The 22,152-nt window shown below is 39.7% G+C and overlaps 1 protein-coding gene across 2 annotated transcripts in view; it reads left to right on the forward strand.

The window, feature by feature from the left end:
* The window catches only part of LOC123958845 (protein kinase C-binding protein NELL1-like), a 282,963-nt gene that overhangs the window by 138,098 nt on the left and 122,713 nt on the right, over positions 1-22,152 (forward strand). For both annotated transcript variants that reach the window (XM_046032522.1, XM_046032521.1), the window contains exon 12: positions 568-696. In XM_046032522.1, coding sequence (XP_045888478.1) covers positions 568-696 — 129 coding nt within the window. The remainder of the gene's footprint in view (positions 1-567; positions 697-22,152) is intronic.

A 22,152-nucleotide genomic window follows, 5' to 3' on the forward strand; every position in this document is an offset into this window, starting at 1 on the left:
TAAAACATAATTATGTGTCGAAATAGGTTGGCTGACCAAAGTGGAGACCAAAGTCTTCCAGGAAATCAGTTAATGTTTAGTGTAGTCTTTTCACATTTGGTTCTTTTGCTACCCGAGCACCTTGTTGACGGTTGCAACCTTTAAAACCAACATCATCACACTTTACTGAAACATCAACACAAAGCACACACTGTCCTACACACTAGTGACTCTCTGACTCTACTGGCTGGATAAATGACATCCTCTGAGATCCTACATGAGAAGCATGTTTTGTGATATGCTTTTTGGATTATTTGTGGGTGTGCATGCCTTCATGAAATCCCAACATTGTATTATTGCATCAAATTTACTGCAGTCATAAACTTTTTACATCAGGCTACTTGTCATCCACAGTATTGTGGGCAACAGGAACAAGGTTGCTCGTTTGTGCATTTGTCTGCTTTTATCTCTGTGTACAGTTATGTGTCTGTGTGTGTTTTTGTGTGTCTGTATACAACTTTTACTGCCTTGAGTGAGCAAATTTTAAGACCAAAGTAAATCAAGGCTTCCTTTGTCCCTCCCTTTCAGGTTATGACTTCTGCGCAGAGGGACTCATTTGTGGAGAAAACTCTGAGTGTAAAAACCGGAATACTAAAGCAGAGTGTGAATGCAAGAGTGGCTATGCCTCCATCCATGGGGATTCTACTTACTGTGAAGGTAGGACTCTGCTTTACCCAGCTCAAGCTGGGCTGGTGCCTGTGTGATTGACTCATAATATATATCTATTAGCTCGGGATGTTAGAATCCGTATGAGTTGCAGTGTCTCAGCATTTAATTCATTGTTTTCTTTTAAGAGCGTGTTTATGAGATTTGTAATTAGATTTTACCACAATGAGTCTATGACATGATAACGACTATAAAGGGGAAAAGGATTCTTCTGAGAAAGCAATGTGGTCGGTTATAAACAGGAATCTGAACCTTTATTATGGCATCAGTTATCTGACAATGCCCAGGGATTTGTTTTGATTTTGAGAAAAGAGCAAGCTTTGTGAAACACTGATGTTTTGATTTGTCTGTTATGTGAACATTGCACCCGTTCTAAAAGGCTCATAAGATTACGTTTAGGCAACGTAAACAGTTTCATTAAAGAGCCCTAGAACATTTGGTTAGAGGACCTTTGCATGTTTAGTTCATTAATATTTTACATTACTGCTGCCCATTTTGCAAATGACACACGTTTTAAATAGATTCTCTACCCTTCTGTTGGTGATTAATTTAATTTATCATCTGATCAGTTAGGATAAAGCTGTAGCTCTTGTTTCTATGAAACCTACTCATTTTAAGTCACAATGGACAAAAGTGTAATGCAATCAATACTTTAAAGCAAGTTGTTGGAAAATAAAACCCAGAAGACCAAAAATAAGCAATCATGGACATTTTTAGGTGATTACATGAAATGGTAATTGTCCCTGACGAAGGATTTACATAGTCAAATCAGAATCATCAAGTCCTGCCTATAGTCGAATCATGTGTGTTTTTGTGCACGGCGATTGCGAGCCAAAGCTAAACTGAGGCTTATTGTTGACAATTTATTCTGTCTCTCGCCTGCAATTCACCGGTCTTGTGCAGAGTTTTGCTGCCGACAACTGCATGCATGCAAAACTCTGCACAAGACCGGTCGCGGCAACAACAACTCCATGCACGTCGTGGTTCCTCGCGTGTCTATTTCAGCTGCCAGCTGTTTAAAAATTATATAATAATCTTTGTGTGGTTCATCAACGGTGATAAATTATCCGAAACCGGTGAAGCTGAGGCTCCGTCTCTTCAGCAAGTGTTCCTCTTCTTCCGCTACATACAGGCTACGCCTACACACACGCACTGGCAACCCAGGGTTAGGGTTACAATTTAGGATTTATTCACGCACTTTAAAAAGATTTATTGAACGTTTTTTTCTTTTTATGTTTGTTTGCTGCATTAAACGTTGAAATGTATATTGTAATAGGCTTTATATTAACTTATTGGGAGAAAACTGGTAGTTGCATGTAAAATCAGACGTTGGGCACCCCATATCGCCAAAATGGCATGATGCTTGTTTCGCTGCAAAGCTTCGACTGTGAGATTGACAGTCGAATCAGGCTCTGCCCATCGAAACATCGAATCTTCGACTATTCGGTGTCAGCCCTATCTGCAAGTTGACTTTTGCAGCATGCAAGCTACGAAATCAGTTTGTAACTCATGGCATGCTTTTAAATAATGGAAACTTGACAGGAATTGTGTTCAGTGGGCTGGCATGGTCCTTTCAGGTTATTCTGAAACTTTTACTCATGCTCAAATGTTTTGTTTAAATCAAACTTCCGGCAAGATTTAAACCTCACCAGCAGAATCAAAGCTGCTGTTACATTTGAGAATTGAATCCATGTCTGTAGAGTGGGGAGTGCATGTTTTGCCCATCTGCCGTCTTAAACTGCAAAGCCTACTCTTACTTTAACTCTTATCTACTCTTATGTTTACAACACAATTTTAATCTTGAACTGGAGTACCTATTGTTTACAGTAGTTTCTGCTTAACTTTTCCTGGAAAACATCTGAGTTTTGAGACATATAATCTGAATTTTGACACAAGCGTGTCAGAGTGCCTCCAGCATGCTGATTGTTGGACTTGGCTGAGTAAAAGCCCCTGTTTGTGGGGGCTGTGGGCCCAGAGTACTTGTGATGGAGCTAATGGCTTTATTTGATTAAGAGGATTGGGAGCGCCAGTTGTCGGATTGAAGGATTTGCTCAATGCTCAGTGCAGTTGTCTTTGGGTTGGAGCCACAACAGACTGAATTCACTAAACATGCTGAGAGCTGGGTAGCCACAACCCCTCCAGTCTGTCTCTGTCTGTTTGATCTGCATGGTAAAGAGGTTTACCCAGAGCTTCACTCCAATCCACCACAGTCCCACACCATATAAGTGAGGGCTGGGAAACGCTGATTGTTAGATCAGCTATGTAAATCGTAGAGAACCACGCCTCTATTGGTTATGGCAGCATTATCCATGTTTTGGGGTTGCTCCCTAAAGGCAGCTCAAACTTCTATTGTAAATGGATTAGCTGAAATCCTGCTGTACAGTATGGTGGTATTTGACATGGCTTCACTCTCACCTCCAACTTAAATTGGCTTAGGATAACATATCTTACACAGCAGACTGGGGTAATAACATATTTTTGTTTGTTGTATTTGAGTTATAAACAAAGCCTGGCAGTCTGATGGGGGGTCATTGATATCCTAATGGATGTTTTACAGAACAAATTAACTTCTCCTGTTGTAATTTATAAACAAAAGATTGTGTCTGGCTGTGGCTTTAAGCTGTCATCAAATGTGACTATTATATCCTCATAAATGCTTTAGTGGGCAGCTGAATGATTGAAGATGTGATTACTTACTTGTAATCAGAGGGCTGTTTGAGGAGGGACCAGGGATTGATTCAGCTCGAGCCCTGACTTGCATTCACTCACCTTGTGGTGTCATCATTATTGTCTCCCCCTCTTTAAGATAAATACCTTCATATTTTCAGTGGCATATTTTGTTGGGACATTAACATCCAGTGTGTCAAAACGTTGGATAAGTGCAGAATGAGGCATTCCACCTGATTATAACATAGGTAAGACTTGTGCCGGTCCTTAATAGTCTATATCTGTTGTGTTTTTTTCACTTGAGAAATCACAAATCAAATAAATAGCCTTGGATTAATGTATGATTCTTCGAACTGTAGACTAATTTAACTTGGTTAATTAGATTACAGATGGCATTGTCACTTTTCAGTTTCAATTGCTCTTTGGGTGATGCAAATAGCAATATGTTGGCCTTTGAGGTCAACAAGTTAGCTGCTGGCTTCACCTGAACCCAGTTTTGTTGCGTTAAGTTGTTTGTATTTTGGCAAACCTGCACAATACGAGTAAGATGACTTGATTCCAGAAGTACGGTATATGTACAGCGTTTGTGTTTTGCAATGATTTATGACACTGATTTTTTGATGAAAAATAATTTAGGTGCTAGAACTCAGTGACGCTGCAGCATATTGTCTGTCTGCTGCAGCATGTATGATACAGGCCTGATTGCTACTCCCGACAAGAAAATGTGGTGAATGTGCCATCTGCCTAATCTCAGAGAAAACAGAAATGGGCCTGCATATGCATAATATGCTCACATGTAGAAACACAAACATAGGCACACACTAATGATGGTTTGTGCCTTGCTAGCCTGCCCACCAAGGCCTGTTTGTTTATTTACACCATTAAAGATGTATTACTGCATATGTGCTGACTAGATTTAAGAGATCAGTCCAATTGGAAGCATCGCTCTGCATACTGGATGTTATCGCTGCTTTTCCTCACTCTAACTTGGGAAATATTCAAATTCATGAAGAAGCCTGGAAAAAGGCAGTGGTTGATATTGATTTGTCTTGTCAACACTCTGGCACCCCAAAGGCTCCAACAGAGCTTACAGGTAGCCTGCAGGCTCTGCCTCAACAATGACATGGACACATGAAGCGCGATAGGCAAGGCTTCACTTTTATTAATGGCCATGAAATGACTGTTTGCACGGATGGTCATCAACATGGAAGGATTGATGTTGTATAATGAGATAGAGATAGATAGATAGATATATATATATATATATATATATATACCCCAAACCCCACAATTTCTGACACCAGATCTAAACATTGTGTCAAGATTTTCTACTATTAAAATATAAAAATAAACAGTGAAAGATAGCTGCTTCACTTACCCACTTCTGATACTTACTGTATGCAGCATATATATCTAAGCTCATTTATTAGTATGTAGTGAAACACAACTAACAGTAGCTCTAATGTCTCACTAATTGCCATTGATAAAAAGCACTGACTATATTTTCTGGGTTGTTTTTTCTTTCCTGATCATTGTCACCACCTGATGCTGCTCCATTAAGCATACTGTAATTTTTCACTCTTGTGCTAATAGACTTATTATCCTCATCATCTCTTTGTGATGCTGTCATTGATATCATTAGAGTGCCAGCAGATCTAGTGTAGCCTCTCTCCAGAGGACACAGACATTACCACTGTTGTTGTTTTGCTGACAGCTTGTTAATTGTAACCTTAAAAAATATCTTTATTGTTGAAACACATTGGGCTTATCCCACTCATGATAAAACTCACAATAAAGAAAGTGCTAGACATGCTGATGTTGAGAATTGTTGCATCAGCTAAGGACAAACAACATAATTCCCTGTTTGCTAGGTGAGTGCAACAGGGACCCTCTTCCCAAATGGACAGTTGTTACCACAGAAGCTGCTCTGTGTATCTGTTTCATTGGTGGGTGAAATCCCAGCATGAGCCTAATGTTGAACCAAAGTGCACCTAGATGGTGCATATCTCTCTTTCGCTGAGTATGTTCTCAGCTTTATATGAACTTTTTTCCCTCAATATACCAAAATGATCTCCCACTCTGCAGGAATCTTTTATCTTTCTTTTCTTTTTTTTTCTTTTTTTACAGCCTCTCAAGTGCCTCTTCTGTGCACTTCCTTCCTCCTCCATGTTTCAAATTAAGGGCTCCATCGCCACAGTGCGTCCTTGGAAATGTTTATGGGCAAGCACATTTGGCATAAGTCAGTGCAGTTAGTAAGATGGTCGAGTCGAGTGAAGTATTTTCACATATGCAGAGTTGAAGCTTATTTCCATAGAAATGATCTCAGGAGGTTATCGTGGAGAATTCTCCTGCTGTTAAGAACCCTCATGGGTCACTCTACCCACATTAGTGGCAGCATTAGCTCCTGTTGTGCCCTGTATCTCTTTAGCAGCTCTTATGTGCAACTCCAATGCTTAATCGCCCTTGTTTTACATATAAAGGTGGATGTGTTTTGTTGCAGTACAGTTGCTAAGTTTAATGGGGCCTAATTCAACTATCTAACTAAATAACAATCTACTTCGCATTGCTGTCAATCACCGGCTATGGCTGCATTCTTCTGCAGTCCACAGAAAGTTTTTTTTCTGCTACGGGTAATAAGATTGGAGCCCAGTGTGAGACCGACACATGAAACCTAACAGGGCTATTTCTGTTTGTTCAGCTTGCTTTCATTTAGCTCCAGAGCCACCAAACTCCATGGGTTCAGTGACTGACTCTCTGATGTGTCCCCTTCACTAACAGGCTCTGGGGAAGCACTTTATGATTTTCCTGATCTCCAGTCAATCTCCGCTGACACCACAGCAGATTTCAGTTTTTCTTCTCTTCTTTGCTCTCTCTCTCACTCTAGCTTTTGCCACTCATCGATAATATGCCGTGACTTTGGTGCTAATAACGTCACAGTAACTGCAACTGGAGCTGCTTGAATACACTTCAGATATCTTGTTGGCATATTCTGACCGATTCTGGGTGGTTCAAGAGGCAATCACTCAGTCCAAGTGTTCGTAAAGCCTATTTCATGCATCATGTTGAAGAGGAAAAAAACGTAATTTCACTTTAAAATAAAAGCATTAAAATATTTTCATAAAGAAATGATCAAATAGACAAGAAAAATGTTTTGTTTGGTGCACTTGTCTTGTCCACTCATTTTGAAGAGACGTTATGTCTTCCTCATGGTAATGGTATTACTTTGATAACATTATATTGCATGGATTGGTCATCCTAAATACTGTAGCTTGAGTGTCCTAACTACATCAAGTTGCTTTAATTGAAAATAAGCTCAGTAAAATCAATAACTATCAGTGCTACCAATGGATGGAGCCACACCAGACTGGGATGTGTCTATGCAGTGTTTTACATAAAATCCATAACGTGACTGTGGAGTTTTCAAGTGGCTGCAGTCAATTGTTCATTTTGCTGGTCACAAAAGGCAGGAAACAAAAGAGGAAAGTACAAAATCACCTTGGCTGTTGATAACAAGCATAATGGGAAAAGTGATTTATTTTTTTATTTATTTTTTTTCAAGCTGACAAACTTGCCTTTCATCCTCTCTCTTGTATTGTCTTACTTTGTTAATCTACACAGTTTTGTTGTAGTAGGTGTTTTGCTTGGGAGTGTGACAACCATGCAAATCACTTTTCGGCTGAAAAAGAGATGAGAAAAACCGTGCCCAGTTACCTTGAAACACTTTTAACAACCTATTGCATATGATACTTGATAACTGTTCTTATCTTGCGTGAGGAATTATAAAATATAATATCACCCTAATATACTTTCTCGAATTGCACTTTCTGGAGATCCATTGCTTACAGTTTGAACTTTCTGAGACGTCTGTGCCACCTCCCAGTGCAATGGAGGTGAATGGACTTCTATTTGGGATGCTCAAAAGCACTGAATACTTTGATTTGAAAAGTTCAACTGAAACGCTTATTTCCAGAATATAGTGTTACGTACAGACCTCCCTGTGGGAGTTCATGTTAAAACTGTTGAAAGGGAGGTCTGGCACTCATTTTTCAATGTTGTGAGCATCGTTTGAATTACAGGGTGGGATTAGGGGGGTCTGAGCTCCCTAACTGAGGCTTGTATCTCCCCAAAAGATGAAGAACAACAGTTCAGGGGTCTCTTTCTTATCTGTAATTCTAAATATAACAATATATTTCGCACTTTCATGCCTTATATTCAAGAATCTTGTCATACAATTTCAGATCCTTAACAATACCATTTCTTAACCATGACGTTATTTGAACATCTGGTCTGCCTGCGTCACTCCCAGCTGCAAGTCGAGTGCATCACAAGCTAATGGAGACACTGTAGATCAATGTCAGTAACTCTCTAGCTTCTATAATGCACTTAACGTACCTTCAGAGTTTCGTAATTAGAATTTCTTTCATTTAAAATTAGCCATCTGATGTTAGATAGTTGATAGCCCATTCTATCATTTTATTACCATTATAAAATGTCATATTTTATCTAATTGTTAGCTAAGACTGGTGCTTAGGCATGAGCAGTGAAGATTAGTTATTGTAGAGATACATTTTGACATCAATATAGAGTTCATTATTTTATTTTAAGCCTTTTGTGAGTCTTTTTTCAATAAGCATGATGTTTGTTTTCACTCTGGAATTCAGGAATTTTACTTGACTTAGTAATTGTTAAAATCCAGGTTTGTTATTTCAAATGTATCAACACAGTCAACATGAGCAAGAAGAAAGGAGATATTTGCTAATAAAAAAAGCAAGTTGATACTTAAAAGTTGAAATAAGAATTAGGAATTAGAGACAGTAATGCAGACTGTTTTATGATAGTGTCTTTGGTTGTGGTTCAGCATTAGCCACGTTTCGAGGATCTTTTTTCAAGGAACTAAAAAGTTCCTTCAGCCCATTGTTGTGTGTGTTTCCACTGTGGTCTAAAGATCTGCGAAGATTAGGCAAATTAACCATCTGACGTAGGCCTATATTGCGTACAAAGCGATGCACAGGCAATATTATTTGAACCACTATCAAAGAGAGAAATTTATAAATGAACATCAGATTTGACTGGAATATAATGAAAATCTATAGGCTTTTCTTGACTATTAAAAGCTGCTTTTTTGTGTGGGAGTATAATGAAGAGACACACGATTAAGATTGGTATAAATTTAATAACACACTGGATAAAGCCATCAAGTTCTTAAAATAACTTCAGTTAACAGTTTGGAAGGTTATTAAAACATTTCCAGCCGACAAGAGCTGCTGATCAGCCGCAACACTCATGTCTGTGTCAAGTGTAGAAGGAACGCAATGTTTAACGAGCTTTATTACCTGCTGTTATCAGCTGGTCTGTTTGTTTTTGGAGAAGAGCAGAAGACAGTATTGGCCGTAGCTCCGTCAGCTGTTCGCTGTAAACACACCGCTGCACGCTGGCTACTATTTCCGAGCAATACATTCAATGCCGACGTACGATCTCAGGCGGACATCGGCGAGACTGGGGGGTAAAATAAAGACCATAGAACAAAATTTAGACCCTGGTCCCTTCGGTGGAAACGCAGCAAAGGTTCCTAGTTCCTTTGGTTGAAACACAGTTATTGTGTAGGTCTGTGTTTGAGCGCTCATGATGGTCTGCGTTGTGTGTGCGGGTCTGACTTGCTGGCAGTTTTGCTCTAGAATACTCGGTGGCGTCGGACTACAAAAGTTGTTGTGTGGTATGTTGTGGTATCAACTCGTGTAATAATTTTGATTTATCATCCTCTACAGTCTGCTGAAATTAGTTAAATAAGCAAGGATATTGTAAGATTTTAGCTCTCTACTGGGTTTCCATTATGACCATAAATGTCATTGTTTGGGTTGTCCTTTAACTTATTCTGAACTCACCCCCGGGGGCTTTGTTTGCTGGTTCAGTAAATGTTTCTCATATAGTGTGTCCTCATGTCCTGAGCCCTGTTTACTGAGATGTTCACAGCTGATACGGCTGTATCCATATCCCATACACCCGGGACAGATGAATTAGGATTTAGGAAGTCATTTGTGGAGGATTTTACCCATCTTGTCACTCCATGCTGCTGAGGAACTATAGGGGTGCTGTTATCCTATGTTTGCAGATGAGCTGGGCATTTGGCTTCTGGGAGGGACAGACTGACACACTGACTGACAGTCACATAGAGAGACAGACAGACTGAGAGATGTATGGGGTTGGGAAGCTCCAGCTGCAAACAGACAGAAATACAGACAGATCCCTGGGAGTGCAAACCTGCAGGAATCATATCCACAGAGGTTGGAAATGAGCTAATCAAGGGCAGTGCCAGCCTGCAGAGTTTCCCGCAGTAGGATTGAAGGTGTGTGTGTGTGTGTGTGTGTGTGGTGCATGTAGCTGTCCTGGGCTTTCAGATAAGCTCAGGAAAACACGATGCGTCTCCACCCAGAGTGCAGCACCTGCCCTTATGCTACAGCTAATCCGCTAAAACTAACAGCTTCTGCTTACTTTCCCCTGCTGATTCTGGTCACACATAACAACACCAGGAGCCAGAGAAACATGGAAATACACATCTATAATGTGGCGAGAAGGTTTTACTCATATACTATATCACAGACCACTTCAGTGTCGAGTCATTGCTATCAACATTCTCAAGGCAGCACTGATGAGAGCTAATGTGATGTGCGCTTGAAGGCTTAATGCAAAAGAAAGTGACTTATTGATTGGGAGCATTTTAGATAATCCTCATTTGTCCTTATTCAGCCTGCGATGATGGGTGGAGTGGTGTGCATCTGTCTTTTGTGGCATTGGTAAGGGCCGCTGACTGAATTGGCTCTCACTCAGTGGCATTAAAGAGTAATTGGCTGTGTTTGTACTTCTGCGAATCAATCAGGTTCTCTGTGGGAACTCTGCCTCCACCGTTTTAAAACAAGGATGTAATGACGGGGAACGAATGAGCAACAGCATCTGCCCCTCCTCAGACCTGTACATCGAAGAAAGAGGGGGTCGAGTTGGGGTTAGCAGTGGAGGGAGATACAAAGAGGAAGCCAGACAGGCAGTAACTAGGTAGATAAAGACAAGGACAAACTAAAAGGCAGCAGTGCAAGCCTCTGACAGCAACTTGCTGTAAGATGTTCCCTCGGTAAGGGTTTGCTGTTTGCCCTCCCAGAGAAAATACATGGTAAACAATCAACTTGAAAGTCATAGACATTCCCACCAACACCTAAATACACCAGAAGACAGGATGATACCTGTAGTAAAAAAAGCAATAAAACCCCCATTGTGTCTTAAGCTTCTGGGACATTCAGTCTGTTTTGTACAGAAAGAGTTGTAAAGAGTATTTTAAAGGATTCTTTGTCATCTATTACAGAAAGTGCCCTGGTGATGAATCTTGAACCATGCCCTTGACAATTTAAGTCAAGTTTCGATCTGCTTTTTGATTTGATTGTTAAACTTTATTTTTAACCTTTATTCTGACACGTTACCAAGCAAACAGCTAAGACTGGTTATCCCAAAATATAATCCCACACAGAACCCCCCCGTAATACCTCAAATTATTGTTTTTACACTTTTTTTTTTCAAACAAACATGATATAGCGTGTTACGTTCTGCCTCATAGCTTTGCTCTGTCAAATGGTAACAAAATCCACCTACCAGCACATCTGTTTATCCCATGATTAATGTAACATATCAGTCAATAATACAGTGAAAATGAACAGTAATGTAAGGAAATAATAATATAGTAAATAACAAACATGGTAGAACAGAGAGAACAGCGTAGCACAGTAGTCTCAATTTGTTCTTAACAGATGTTTTTTGTCCTACGTACAGATACGAGAGTAGCATCAATCTTAATTTAACTGTCTGCCAGAATGTGAATAAGAGTATTTCCCAATATGTCGAGCTTTGAAGTTTTATATAGGAGTTCTGCTTTCATACTATGGTGGTATAATTCCAAGCCATGATAAACTGAGTTAAAGTAGGTCTCTATTTTATGCTGTAGATATCTGTCTGCCAAATTCTAGCCAAATCTAGTGATAAGGTCCAAAAGGTAAATCTGAGCAGGGCAAGTGAAACAGCAGCGCTTGCCTCCCCACTCATTGCTGTATCCTTGACCAAGGCCCCTTACCCCCAACTGCTCCAGTGAGCTGCTCAGTGGCCAACAGATTGGACTTTGGTTGTACTATGAAGCTTCCAGCCGTGAAGTCATGTAACTGTGTGTGTGGAACGGAGCACTTTTTGCAAAACTACCCCGGTTAAAGGATAATGAATTTTTTCATGTTCTTACATTTGGCCCAGTTGAATTAAATTGGAATTATCATTTAAATAAAGATAACAAAAAGGCATTTTGCCTACTGAGAAACAAACAGACAGTGGTAAAAATAACAATAAACCCCTTTTTTCACTGCTCAGACAGAGATAATGAAAGAGAGAACAGTGTTGGAAAATACAAGCAGTACTGCTAGCCAACCACTGTCTATGGTGCTGACAGTCTGAGCGCATGAGGAGAGCTTCTCTGTGAGCAGTGGGTGGATTGACTCAGCCTACTGTGTAACACTGGCAGAGGTCTGCTGGAGTCACAGTGGGTGAGCACTCTGGTAAAAGGTCAGTGAAAGACCTGTAATGAATTACAGTCATTTCACTGAACGATAGTGTACAGTGTGTGTGTGTGTGTGTGTGTGTGTGTGAGAAACTACTGCTCCATACTCCCCCTTCCTGTCCCACTTCTCAAACTCTCTTCTGGGTGGCATCCATCTCTGCCATCTGCACTACACTGACTGCATGTCTTCCAAAACAGCCAACGCTGTCCTTGGCATTGCTCCGTTCCCTCGCCTCATTCCTCATACGGTTATTTATCCCTGCTTATTCCCATTCAATTTCCTGACCATTTCTGAGCTGTAGGGGATTGGGGTGGTAATCCTCAAGCCAGAGGGTTTGCTGGCTTGCTGTTCTGCATGGTTTATGGGCTAAAATGTTAAAATTTCTATTGGAATCGAGCCTGAAAGCTCCCATGCAAGCGTAAAATACTTATTTGCTGCAAGTAGCCTAATGGGAGTGAATTCAGATTACCTAAAGGCCTGTTTTATTTCATTAGCATGGATCGGTGTTAGGACAATTTATTATCCTCTATTATCATATTGTCTAGATTGTGATATGGTTGATGTTGATTTCCAAAGTGATTTTCAATTAAAATATTTTTTTTCTCAATCACACAGTAACACAGGCGATCTTCTTATACTTTGTATCTTGCTGTTGAGAAAATGTCTTTGTTAATTAAGGCAAAGATCATATTGCTACTAAAGAATATTTTTTTTAGAGGAGCCACATTTCAATAAATCCTTGACTGACAAATCTCAATTTCAGCTGCAAGATTGTTTTTGTAAAGCTGAGGGTTCAGACATCTAAACTTATTTCACAGTTACAGAATATCTGGCCATTTCATTTTAAAAATGATGTAGGGCTTGGATTTTCAAATGTTTTATGCTTGCAGTGCTTTTCTGATACAGGGACACACTCAAACACAGCACTAATCAGTGTTTAACTCTATCCCAGTTTGAGTGTGTGTGTGTGTGTGTGTGTGTGTGTTTTTTTTGTTTTTTTTTTTTGCTTTTCACAGGATTGTTACAGACATGCATGCAGAGATGAACTCTAAGCTCACTTTCCACATCCATGCTGGTTTTCAGTGTGTAACACATCATCAGTCAGATATTGTATATAGCGTCCCAATTCAGTAGCCACCTCCTTTAGCCACGCAGCCTTTGTAGGACAAAAGGAAAGTGGACTGATCTTGCACAAACTTCCCAAACCTACACTGATGGTGCATTTTTGGGATTAACTCGGAAAGTTGAAAAGTTTCGTTTAACAAGCAGAAGTTGTACTTGACTGGGCAAATGCCAGCAAGTGAGACATCATCCCTGAATCCTGAGTTTAAAGAATGGTAATTGTAAAGTTTTACTAACCTGTAAAACCCTGTTATGATTAACAACAAATTCAGGCTGCTAGTAAGTAAGAAAGTGTATGCCTGATTCCCATTTCAACTTTGCAGTGGCTTTTACATTGGTCCAGTTTATGTGATAAATAAACCAATGACAGTATGACAATGTATTTCCTAACATTTTGAGTTGACAAAAGTGTCTGAAAGTACCATTAAGCATGTGACTGCCATGAATTTTAGGACATTTAGGACTGCAAAATATGCTTTGTGTCCTCTAAATTCAGTAAGTACTATTTGGACTTGGTTAGGGACAGGCCTTGTTGACCCATTACAACATATTCAGTTTTGAAAGGCAGACCTCCAAGGAGTCGGTCCCTGAATTGGGACACAGCTACCATCTGAATACAATCAACAAAAAAAAAATCACCTGTGTGTTATTGCCAGAAGGTGAATATATGGCTTCAGTCGAATCTGGAGACGGACAAACGCTCCTCCTCGGTCTTCCCTTCAGTCATCCCAAATCCGTTAATTACAGCAGAGACCACAGGGACTAATGATCATGTTCCACAGGGTGGTAATGACACAATTATGACTGCGAGGACATCAGTCATCTCCACTTAGCTCAGACAGTGTCCTTGGCCTCTTAGAGACACACACACACACAAGCGAATAAGACAAAAACTCAGATCACTGAGTGCCATTAAACTAAATTACACAAAGTTACTGAACTGACAGGGCTTCTTGGAAGACAAGACTAGTATCCAGCCTAAAAATACAGTAAAATAATGAATGAATGAATGAATGAATTAATAATTTGGCTCAGTCATCCCTTTTTTTTTTTTAGTGACTGACGAGATAGTTTGTATGCCAAGACTCTAAATTTATCCTGAAGTTTAGCTTTGTTCGAAGATTGATTTTAGCCGTTCGAGTTCATATCAAGGATTTTCCCTTGGAGTAGTGATTTTCTGCTCGGCCCACAAAGCACGACAGCTCAGAGTAGTTTATGACCCAAACGTTCCGTCAGGCTGCCTTACATTCACACCATATTTAACTGCTGACAATTACACCAGCCAACAACCTTTCATTGTAAGTGTCACAGCACTAATTTAATGCTCCACTGCAACCAAGATGAGCTGTGACTTTAGAAGGAAGCAGGGATAATGCCATACACACATCTTGTTTATAATGACACTGTGAAAATTGAACGTTATTGCAGTGAGTATCGAGTGGTCTTCTTTGAATGATGCTTCAGTCTGAAAGGAACCCGCTGTAGATTTCCGAAGTGATTCCACATATTCATAACATTGACAGTAGAAAGAATTAACATGTCACCTGTCGACCTTTGATTTGACCCTTTTTTTTAAAGCTTCAGTTCGGGTTTACAGTTTGCTGCTATCTTACTGAAGCTACGGAATAATGTTTTTGCAGTGGGATTGCCTGGGGGGATCTGAAGTAACTGAGGCTGGCTGTGATAGCATACTGTATCTGGCAATCAAGCAGACATACCCTGAAAATACTTCTTTCAGCTTTAATATCTTCCTAATGAAACACTTATTCTGAAAGAAATTGGGATCTTATAATGAATCTTAACGGGTTCTGTTGAAGCCATAAGAGAAAGTGCAGCTTTGAGACACTTCTGCATTGGCTTTCAATGGCAGCCCTAACTACAAGTGGAAATATACTCATGCTGATTAAACAACAGTTTCATGTCACACAGATACCTTTTTTTATCTGGATGTCTTTTGACATATATATCACCCCAGTGCTCAAGACAATGTTGTTTTGACCAACCCTCATAGTTGAATGTTGCAGATTTGTTTTAGCGAGCAGAAACTCAAAATTTTAACTAAATTCTCAAAGGTTATCAGCCTTCAGTCTTTCTATCCACTGTCTGTCTTCAGTGTTTGGCTAAGAAGAAGAAGATACTTTGTCACATACACGTTGCAAAATTCATTCTCTGCATTTAACCCATCCCTCAAGGGAGCAGTGGGCAGCCACTGTGCAGCGCCCGGGGTACCAACTCCAGATGTTTATCAGTGTCTTGTCAAACGGCACTGACTGGAGAACCTAACATGTTGTCAATGGTGGGGGAAACCCATGCATACTTCACACAGAAAGGGGTTTTGAACCCGCAACCTTCTTGCTGTGAGGCCACAGTGCTATCCACTGGACCACCGTACCGCTATTGTGTCCTCTTATTTCTAGAGACGCCGCACAAGCCGTTAAATGTTATTTGGATCACCTCTCAACTCAAGAAAAAGATAGATATAGACACAAACTGCAAGTGCTGGGCACTTGCAATCCATGTACACCACCGTTAAAAACCGCCAGCGCTCGACTATGGTAATGTTTACGTTTACCTTTTAGGGAATCACTCACCTAACACAGTTCAGGCTTGTCTCCTCGTCAATTAGCAAAACAACCATCCAGCATTTAGGCAATGCAAAATTAACAAACTCAAAGTAACAATGTATCACTTCCTGGTTGGCGGACAGTGGAAATAACTTCTTCTTAACCTCCAAGGGAGTGTGTGGAATATGACGTCATGTGAAAACTATGAATACATCTCCAACTGTAAAAGCCATGTTTTTGGTGCACCAAGTGAAAAATGTTAAGGATATTTCACCTTTGAACTCAACTGTGCCATGCTTCAAAGTGGTTTTCAATAGTCTCATAGCAACAGCGGGAGCCTCATCTAGTACTTCCCCAAAAATATCTACCAAGCGCTCCCAGCTATAATACAGATGCTCAAAGTACAAAGGGCCTCAGCTCTCTGCACCTGTTGCCCAAAGCATGTCAACTGTGGCTGGCTTTGAGGAGTGTAGTTTAGCCCGGATGCAGCAGTTCAGGTTGCCAGCACAGTGAGGGAAGAGCTCGTCAATTTATTCAAGGTTTACATGATCAAAGCTGCATGTGAAGCACTGTTATTATTTGAACACGTCTTCTTACCTAGATGACAGAAAAGACCATTTGCCATAGACTCACAAAACAACAGATATGACCATGAGTACCAGTGTCAGGCATACTGGACCTTCATGATCAATGCACGAGAGTAAACACGTGGTTAACGTTGTGAAACATTCATAGTTTGCATAAGTTTCCGCACCAAACGTACTTCGTTGGGTTTAGGAAAAGATCATTGTTTTGGTTAAAATAATAAAATTATGTTAGTTACATAAGTTACATATGCAAGTTAAAATAATAAACGGCGGTCTCCTGGGTGAAAGTCCTGTGTTTGACTTATCCAAGACCTCCTCCCTACTCGGACTGTGTTGCTCTTTACAGTACCTTACCTGACTTCCTCATTTGCTTCTGTTATATGGACGTATTTTGAGGGAGGATGGGTGGGGGGGTGTGTGTGTGTGTGTGTGTGTGTGTGTGTTTTTCCATACGTGTGGGTATGAGTACTACTTTCTAGAAAGACATAGCTTACCTTAAAATCAGTAATTGCTTCATTAGCAGCTAAAGTTTTTATGCTTTGAAGATCAGTTAACCTTTGGGTTGCTGAAAAAATTATTTGGCTGGTGGTCATCTACTTCAGAAAAGAGAATCGGACCAAAATCAATTTATGAGCCACTTATTAACATAAAACTGCAGACCTGATGACCTATTGTACGTGGAATTGTCTTCTTTAGTCAGATAGCTTAAAATTAAAAACTCAGTTTACTAAAAAGATCTAAATTATTATTTTATGTTTTCCACTTCATGCATTTCTAGTGAGAGAAAATTCCCATAAGATCTTCTTGTATTTACCATCAGGGGGAAAATTAATGAATTAACTTTTCCCCTTCATTCTTCAGCTTTATAGTAAATCCAAAATGACAGAACATAGTGTAAAGAGAGAGGTTAATCATGTAACAGCAGGTGTTAAGCTTAGTGTTGTCATGTTTGTGTTTCTTCACTTGTGACAACCTTCCACCTTGTCTTCAGTTTATCTACACACTCCCTCCTGAAAGGCTTTAAACATTCACTTCGCTAGCTGGCAGATGGCTCCACTGAAAGGTTGAGAGTTAATAAAGAGCAGCTGGTAGAGTTTTGGTTCGACCTTCATGCGATAAATGTCCTGCAGTGAGCGGAGAGGAGCTCCCCAAAGACAAGTCCTCTGATGGATGACATACACGCCTAACTACTGTATAGACACACGCATACCACACACTGGTGTTAGACATTTCTGTACAATTTCAATGATTATTTTTTGTATGGTTTGTACTAATGCCAAATTCTTAAAGTCATTGTTTGAGCTACATAGTTATGCAAATTCACATATGGCAGTTGTCCAGTAAATTACATTAATTTGGTCAACACTTTTATACAAAGCAACTTTTTTCCCCACTTTAAAATGATCATTGTGAGTAGTTTGGGGTTTGGAGTCTTGTACAATTGTGATAGCTACTAGGAAGCAGTGTTAATTTTGGCAGCTACAGAAATGCTTATTAGTTTGTCACATTTTATTAATTTGTATCCTACATAGTCTAGTTTTAGTCGAAGACAACTCAAAACATTATAGTCTAATTTTATTCGAGTCAATTTAAGTTTTTGTTAAAACACTTTCTCTCTTTAAACTAATTAAATTAGGCTAATACAGGGACTGCTGGCAGGACGGTCATACCGATGTTTATGACTCCTCTTCGAGGCAACAACCAGAATCTCAGACTTTTTTGTCTTGAGTTCTTTCTGCACAAGAAAACATCACAATATTATATATAACATATATAATATGAAGTATCTGAAAGTGGAATCAAGGTGACATCAATTGCTGAAATTTGTGACGCAACGTTTCACTCTCTTGTAATATATCCGGATTCCTTACCTAGTAGGATATCTCTAGCCTAGACTCTCCCAGTCAATGACAGGGCATCTCTCTGTGTCCCGTTACTACAGTTAGTTAGGTTTCCCTTTCTGCTGAATTATAAGTGAAGTGTGTCCATAGATCTGTTCTTTTTTTCTGACATAAACCCTTTTTACATTGAAGCCATCATGTTGTTGTCATTAACTTTTACCACCTAGGATTCTGAGAATCTACGCAAGTCACTTTGATCTGCACACATCAACCAACTAGACACACACTTCGGGGGGAAATATCATGCCTGGGAAAAAGGTTATTAATGAACTTTTTATGTCATAGTTCAGTCATAGCAGCTCTATTGGAGCAGTTGAGGTGTAACACCCCAGGAGTGATAATGAGATGGGGACAAGTACTGCTCTTTTACTTTACCACTGAGTATCGGAGTGTGCATACTTTTAAACAGTGTTTGGTTGGTAATTTCTTGTGCTGATAAACTGTCTGGGGCGAATTCATAAAAGGATTGTGCTGCTTTTGCAGCCGCTAAATCTGCACAAATACTACAAAAAGAAACCGTATAATTCTTAAACCACATGCAAAGGGTGAAATGCTCCTCTAACTGTGGTTTCTATGCGAATCAGAAAACTGAGGGACATTCTGCTGGTAGGAACAAATGAAAGAACATCAGGGAATCAATAGATGAGTCGAAGGTTTTGTTCTTGCTGCTGCATTTATAACATTTTATGACTCAAATGTTGCTTAACCATGTTGTGTGATATGCTACTTCAGTACAAATATTACTGGGAACACTACAGAAAATGTCAGATATTACATAGATTATGGGTGTGTTTGTGCTGGATTATCATTGTGAATCGGACCTTGAGGCAAGGTAGCAGTTGCAAGTGATACGTAATTCATGGGGCTATCAGCTACCGCAATTTGTGAAATCTCCCCTCTGTTTTTTAATGGAGTTGGGATTGTTGATGGGGTGCTTCCTTGTAGGTATAAACTATTGTTCTTTTGTTTGTTTCAGGGTGGTTGTTATTTTTTGTTTTGTTATATGGTCTTTTGTCTGTTTTTTGTCTTTTGTTTTTTTTTTTTTAAAGTGAAAGGTTTACAACAATTGATCTTATCTCTGTAACCTGCTCATTACTAGTGGCCTCCACCCAGGGACTACAGATGAAAATGATCTTTTAGCTATATATGGTGCCAGTTATGTAACAGTTTTCATGCTAAAACAAACCATGAAATTATTTAATTTTACCCTCATCACATTGGCAGTGGACAGCAAGAGTGAATACCTAAAAAAAAGCTAATACTGGATAGAGATAAATCACTTTAACAGGACAAATCCAACATGCACACTAACAGAACAAGCCGAAGTTGTGACTGAGTGTCAGTGTGGCTGTGTGAGGAAGTCTTGAGCAGGCAGCTGAGTGACCTGATAATTGAGCCCTGGGTTATTCACATGTTAGATCATTTATTGAGTCAGACAATGGAGAGAGGATCCTCTGCTTGGGAGCTGTTGACTTCATTAAAAACAGTAATGGTGTGTAATGATGTGATAAGGCTTTAGCCTGTCAGAGTGCAGCAGCAGGGTGTTGACACCCAGCGGCATTAACATAATGACAGGCCACGCAGTGTTTTTAGGGCATATGCTGCCAGTCTGAATGGCCGAGAATGAATAATGCATTTAGAGGTTTGTGCCACTCGTTTATCTTGATGAAAAATGTTTCTACACAAAGCTGAAAATCAACTTCACTACTCAACTTGAAATGTAGCGACTTACACGTGTTAGGTTATACCAACAGTTAAATATTGTAACCCAACCAGGATATTTAAAAAAATTATCCTGTTTCTCCTCTTCCAGATCAGGTTACAACCTGGACAAATTAATCATAGAAACCATTTGACGACAGGAACCTTTCTGGGAACATTTAGGGACTCAGGAATGTCTCCTCTGTTTTGTTATGAGGAACCAATGTTTGTTTCATTTATGGGACATAGTTCCTGCTCTCTGGAAAGTCATTGCTTGAGGGGTTAAGGTTAGCCCAGGCACTAAAGGGGCAGTTTACTGTTTCAAGTGGTTAAACACAAGCCCTCTGACTGCTACAACATGTGAATAACTTTTCCTCAGACAGAGCACTGGCTCTGAAATTCTTACCTTTTTACATCTTCTTTTCCACCGCTGCACATCTCCATTCCATTCTTAATCAACCCCATTGCTTTTTGATCTATTATTAGTGTTATGTACATAGTTCTCTAGATGTGGTAGAAACAAGAATATGCAAAATAACTTTTAGTTTGCAATTTAGTTCTTGGGGTTCCGTAGTTCCTGGCACCATTTAGGGGAAAAAGGCCATTAAATAAGCAAACACACCCAGGCCTAATCTAATTCATCTAATTCACCTAAATCTGCGTGTCTTTGGCCTGTGGCAGGAAACTGGAACAGGCAGAGGAACCCCCCCCACACACAGGGATAGGATAACGTGCATTCCAGATAGAAAGAGCCCAGCATGTCAGCTCGGGTTCAAGCCCAGGCCTTCTTCCTGTGAGGCATCATTGCCACCCATTTATTTTAATGAGGCACAATTGTCATACCTAAGTGTGGGTCAGATGTGGTTACATGACATGGACTGGCTTTAGAGTGTCAGTCATTCATATGCAGCCATCCATTGTCTATGCAATCTACTGTTATTTAGGAATATAGGGGAGTGGAGATGCCAGAGCCAATCCCAGTATGCACTTAACAGAAGGCAGATATCAAACTCTACAAACCATTAATGATTGGGCTTCAGTGCCACCACTGGAAGTGCTCTATAGAAGCTAATCTAATATTTTTTCAAATGCTGTGAACAGATTGAATAGGCAATGTGATATTAAATACTCAGACAGTTTATTTTGTCTGTAGACACTAAATTTTGTTACAGACGGAGCTCACTGTACCTTGATGAAGATTATTAATCTCCTATGAAATGGAAGCAAAAGTTTGCCTTCCTGAAGCTTCTGCTTTATGGACTGAGATATGGGATTCAGTGCAGCGCCTCCAGAATTGCTCCCAATTTAACGTTCAGAGTAAAACCAAATAACGTCTGTGGTTGTGATTGGCAGAAGGTTTAACAGTCTTATCAGCAGACACAGGATATATAATCACAGGGGGATGCTCAAATCATATCGCCCCACCTGTGAGGCTGCTCTGTCCGCAAAGCCTCTGCGAAGGGAGCTATCAGGTTATTAATCACAGGCAGAACAGCACTGTAGCTGTCACCTGGCTGCTAATGCGTGTGTTCACATACAGCTTCCATCAGATCAGAGCTGGATCTGTTCGGGGTTCACTCTGGCTTTTATTTTATGCATCATCCCTGCTTAGCGTTGCTTAACCTATTCCTCCCTCTTTTCAATCTCCTTTTTTTTTTCTCCCAGCAATTATTAAAGGGAACATACACACTTTATAGTAAGTGAGTGTATGTGTGATCTATCTATCTATCTATCTATAACTGTAACTCCCCACCCCTTGGAATTTGTATGACAATTTGTGTCATTCTCATAGAGAATTCGGTAACACTTTCTATGAAGGTCATCGCTATAATGACTTATGCATATATTTATAACACGATATAATGCGTCCATAAGACATTATAACAGTTGTTATAATCACTTACAAACATGCATGGGCGCTATAGCAAAGTTCATAACGTATTATGACCCTTTTGATTTAATGTTTTATAAATAATAGTAATACCAGTTTATATCAATGTGCGGCAAGAATCTCCGACCATGTTCCATAACACATTATAACCACCGACTCTGCCTCGTTATAAATACACTTTAGTCACCATTTACAATTAGTGATATAAAATGGAATAATAGCTTATAGTAATGTTTAAAGTTATATAGCATGTCTTTGTTTGCTTTAAGTAAAGTGTTAAAATATCTATCCCTGGATAATATATTACAGGTGGACATAATACCATATGAACTAATTATAAGACCTTATAACACGTAATTGTTTGCTTTAAGTAAAGTGACACATTTTGCGCAGGAAAACAACTTTTATTTATGTTTCTTCACTTTATGAACA

Source organism: Micropterus dolomieu, linkage group LG20, assembly GCF_021292245.1.
Source record: "Micropterus dolomieu isolate WLL.071019.BEF.003 ecotype Adirondacks linkage group LG20, ASM2129224v1, whole genome shotgun sequence".
Lineage (NCBI taxonomy): Eukaryota > Metazoa > Chordata > Actinopteri > Centrarchiformes > Centrarchidae > Micropterus > Micropterus dolomieu.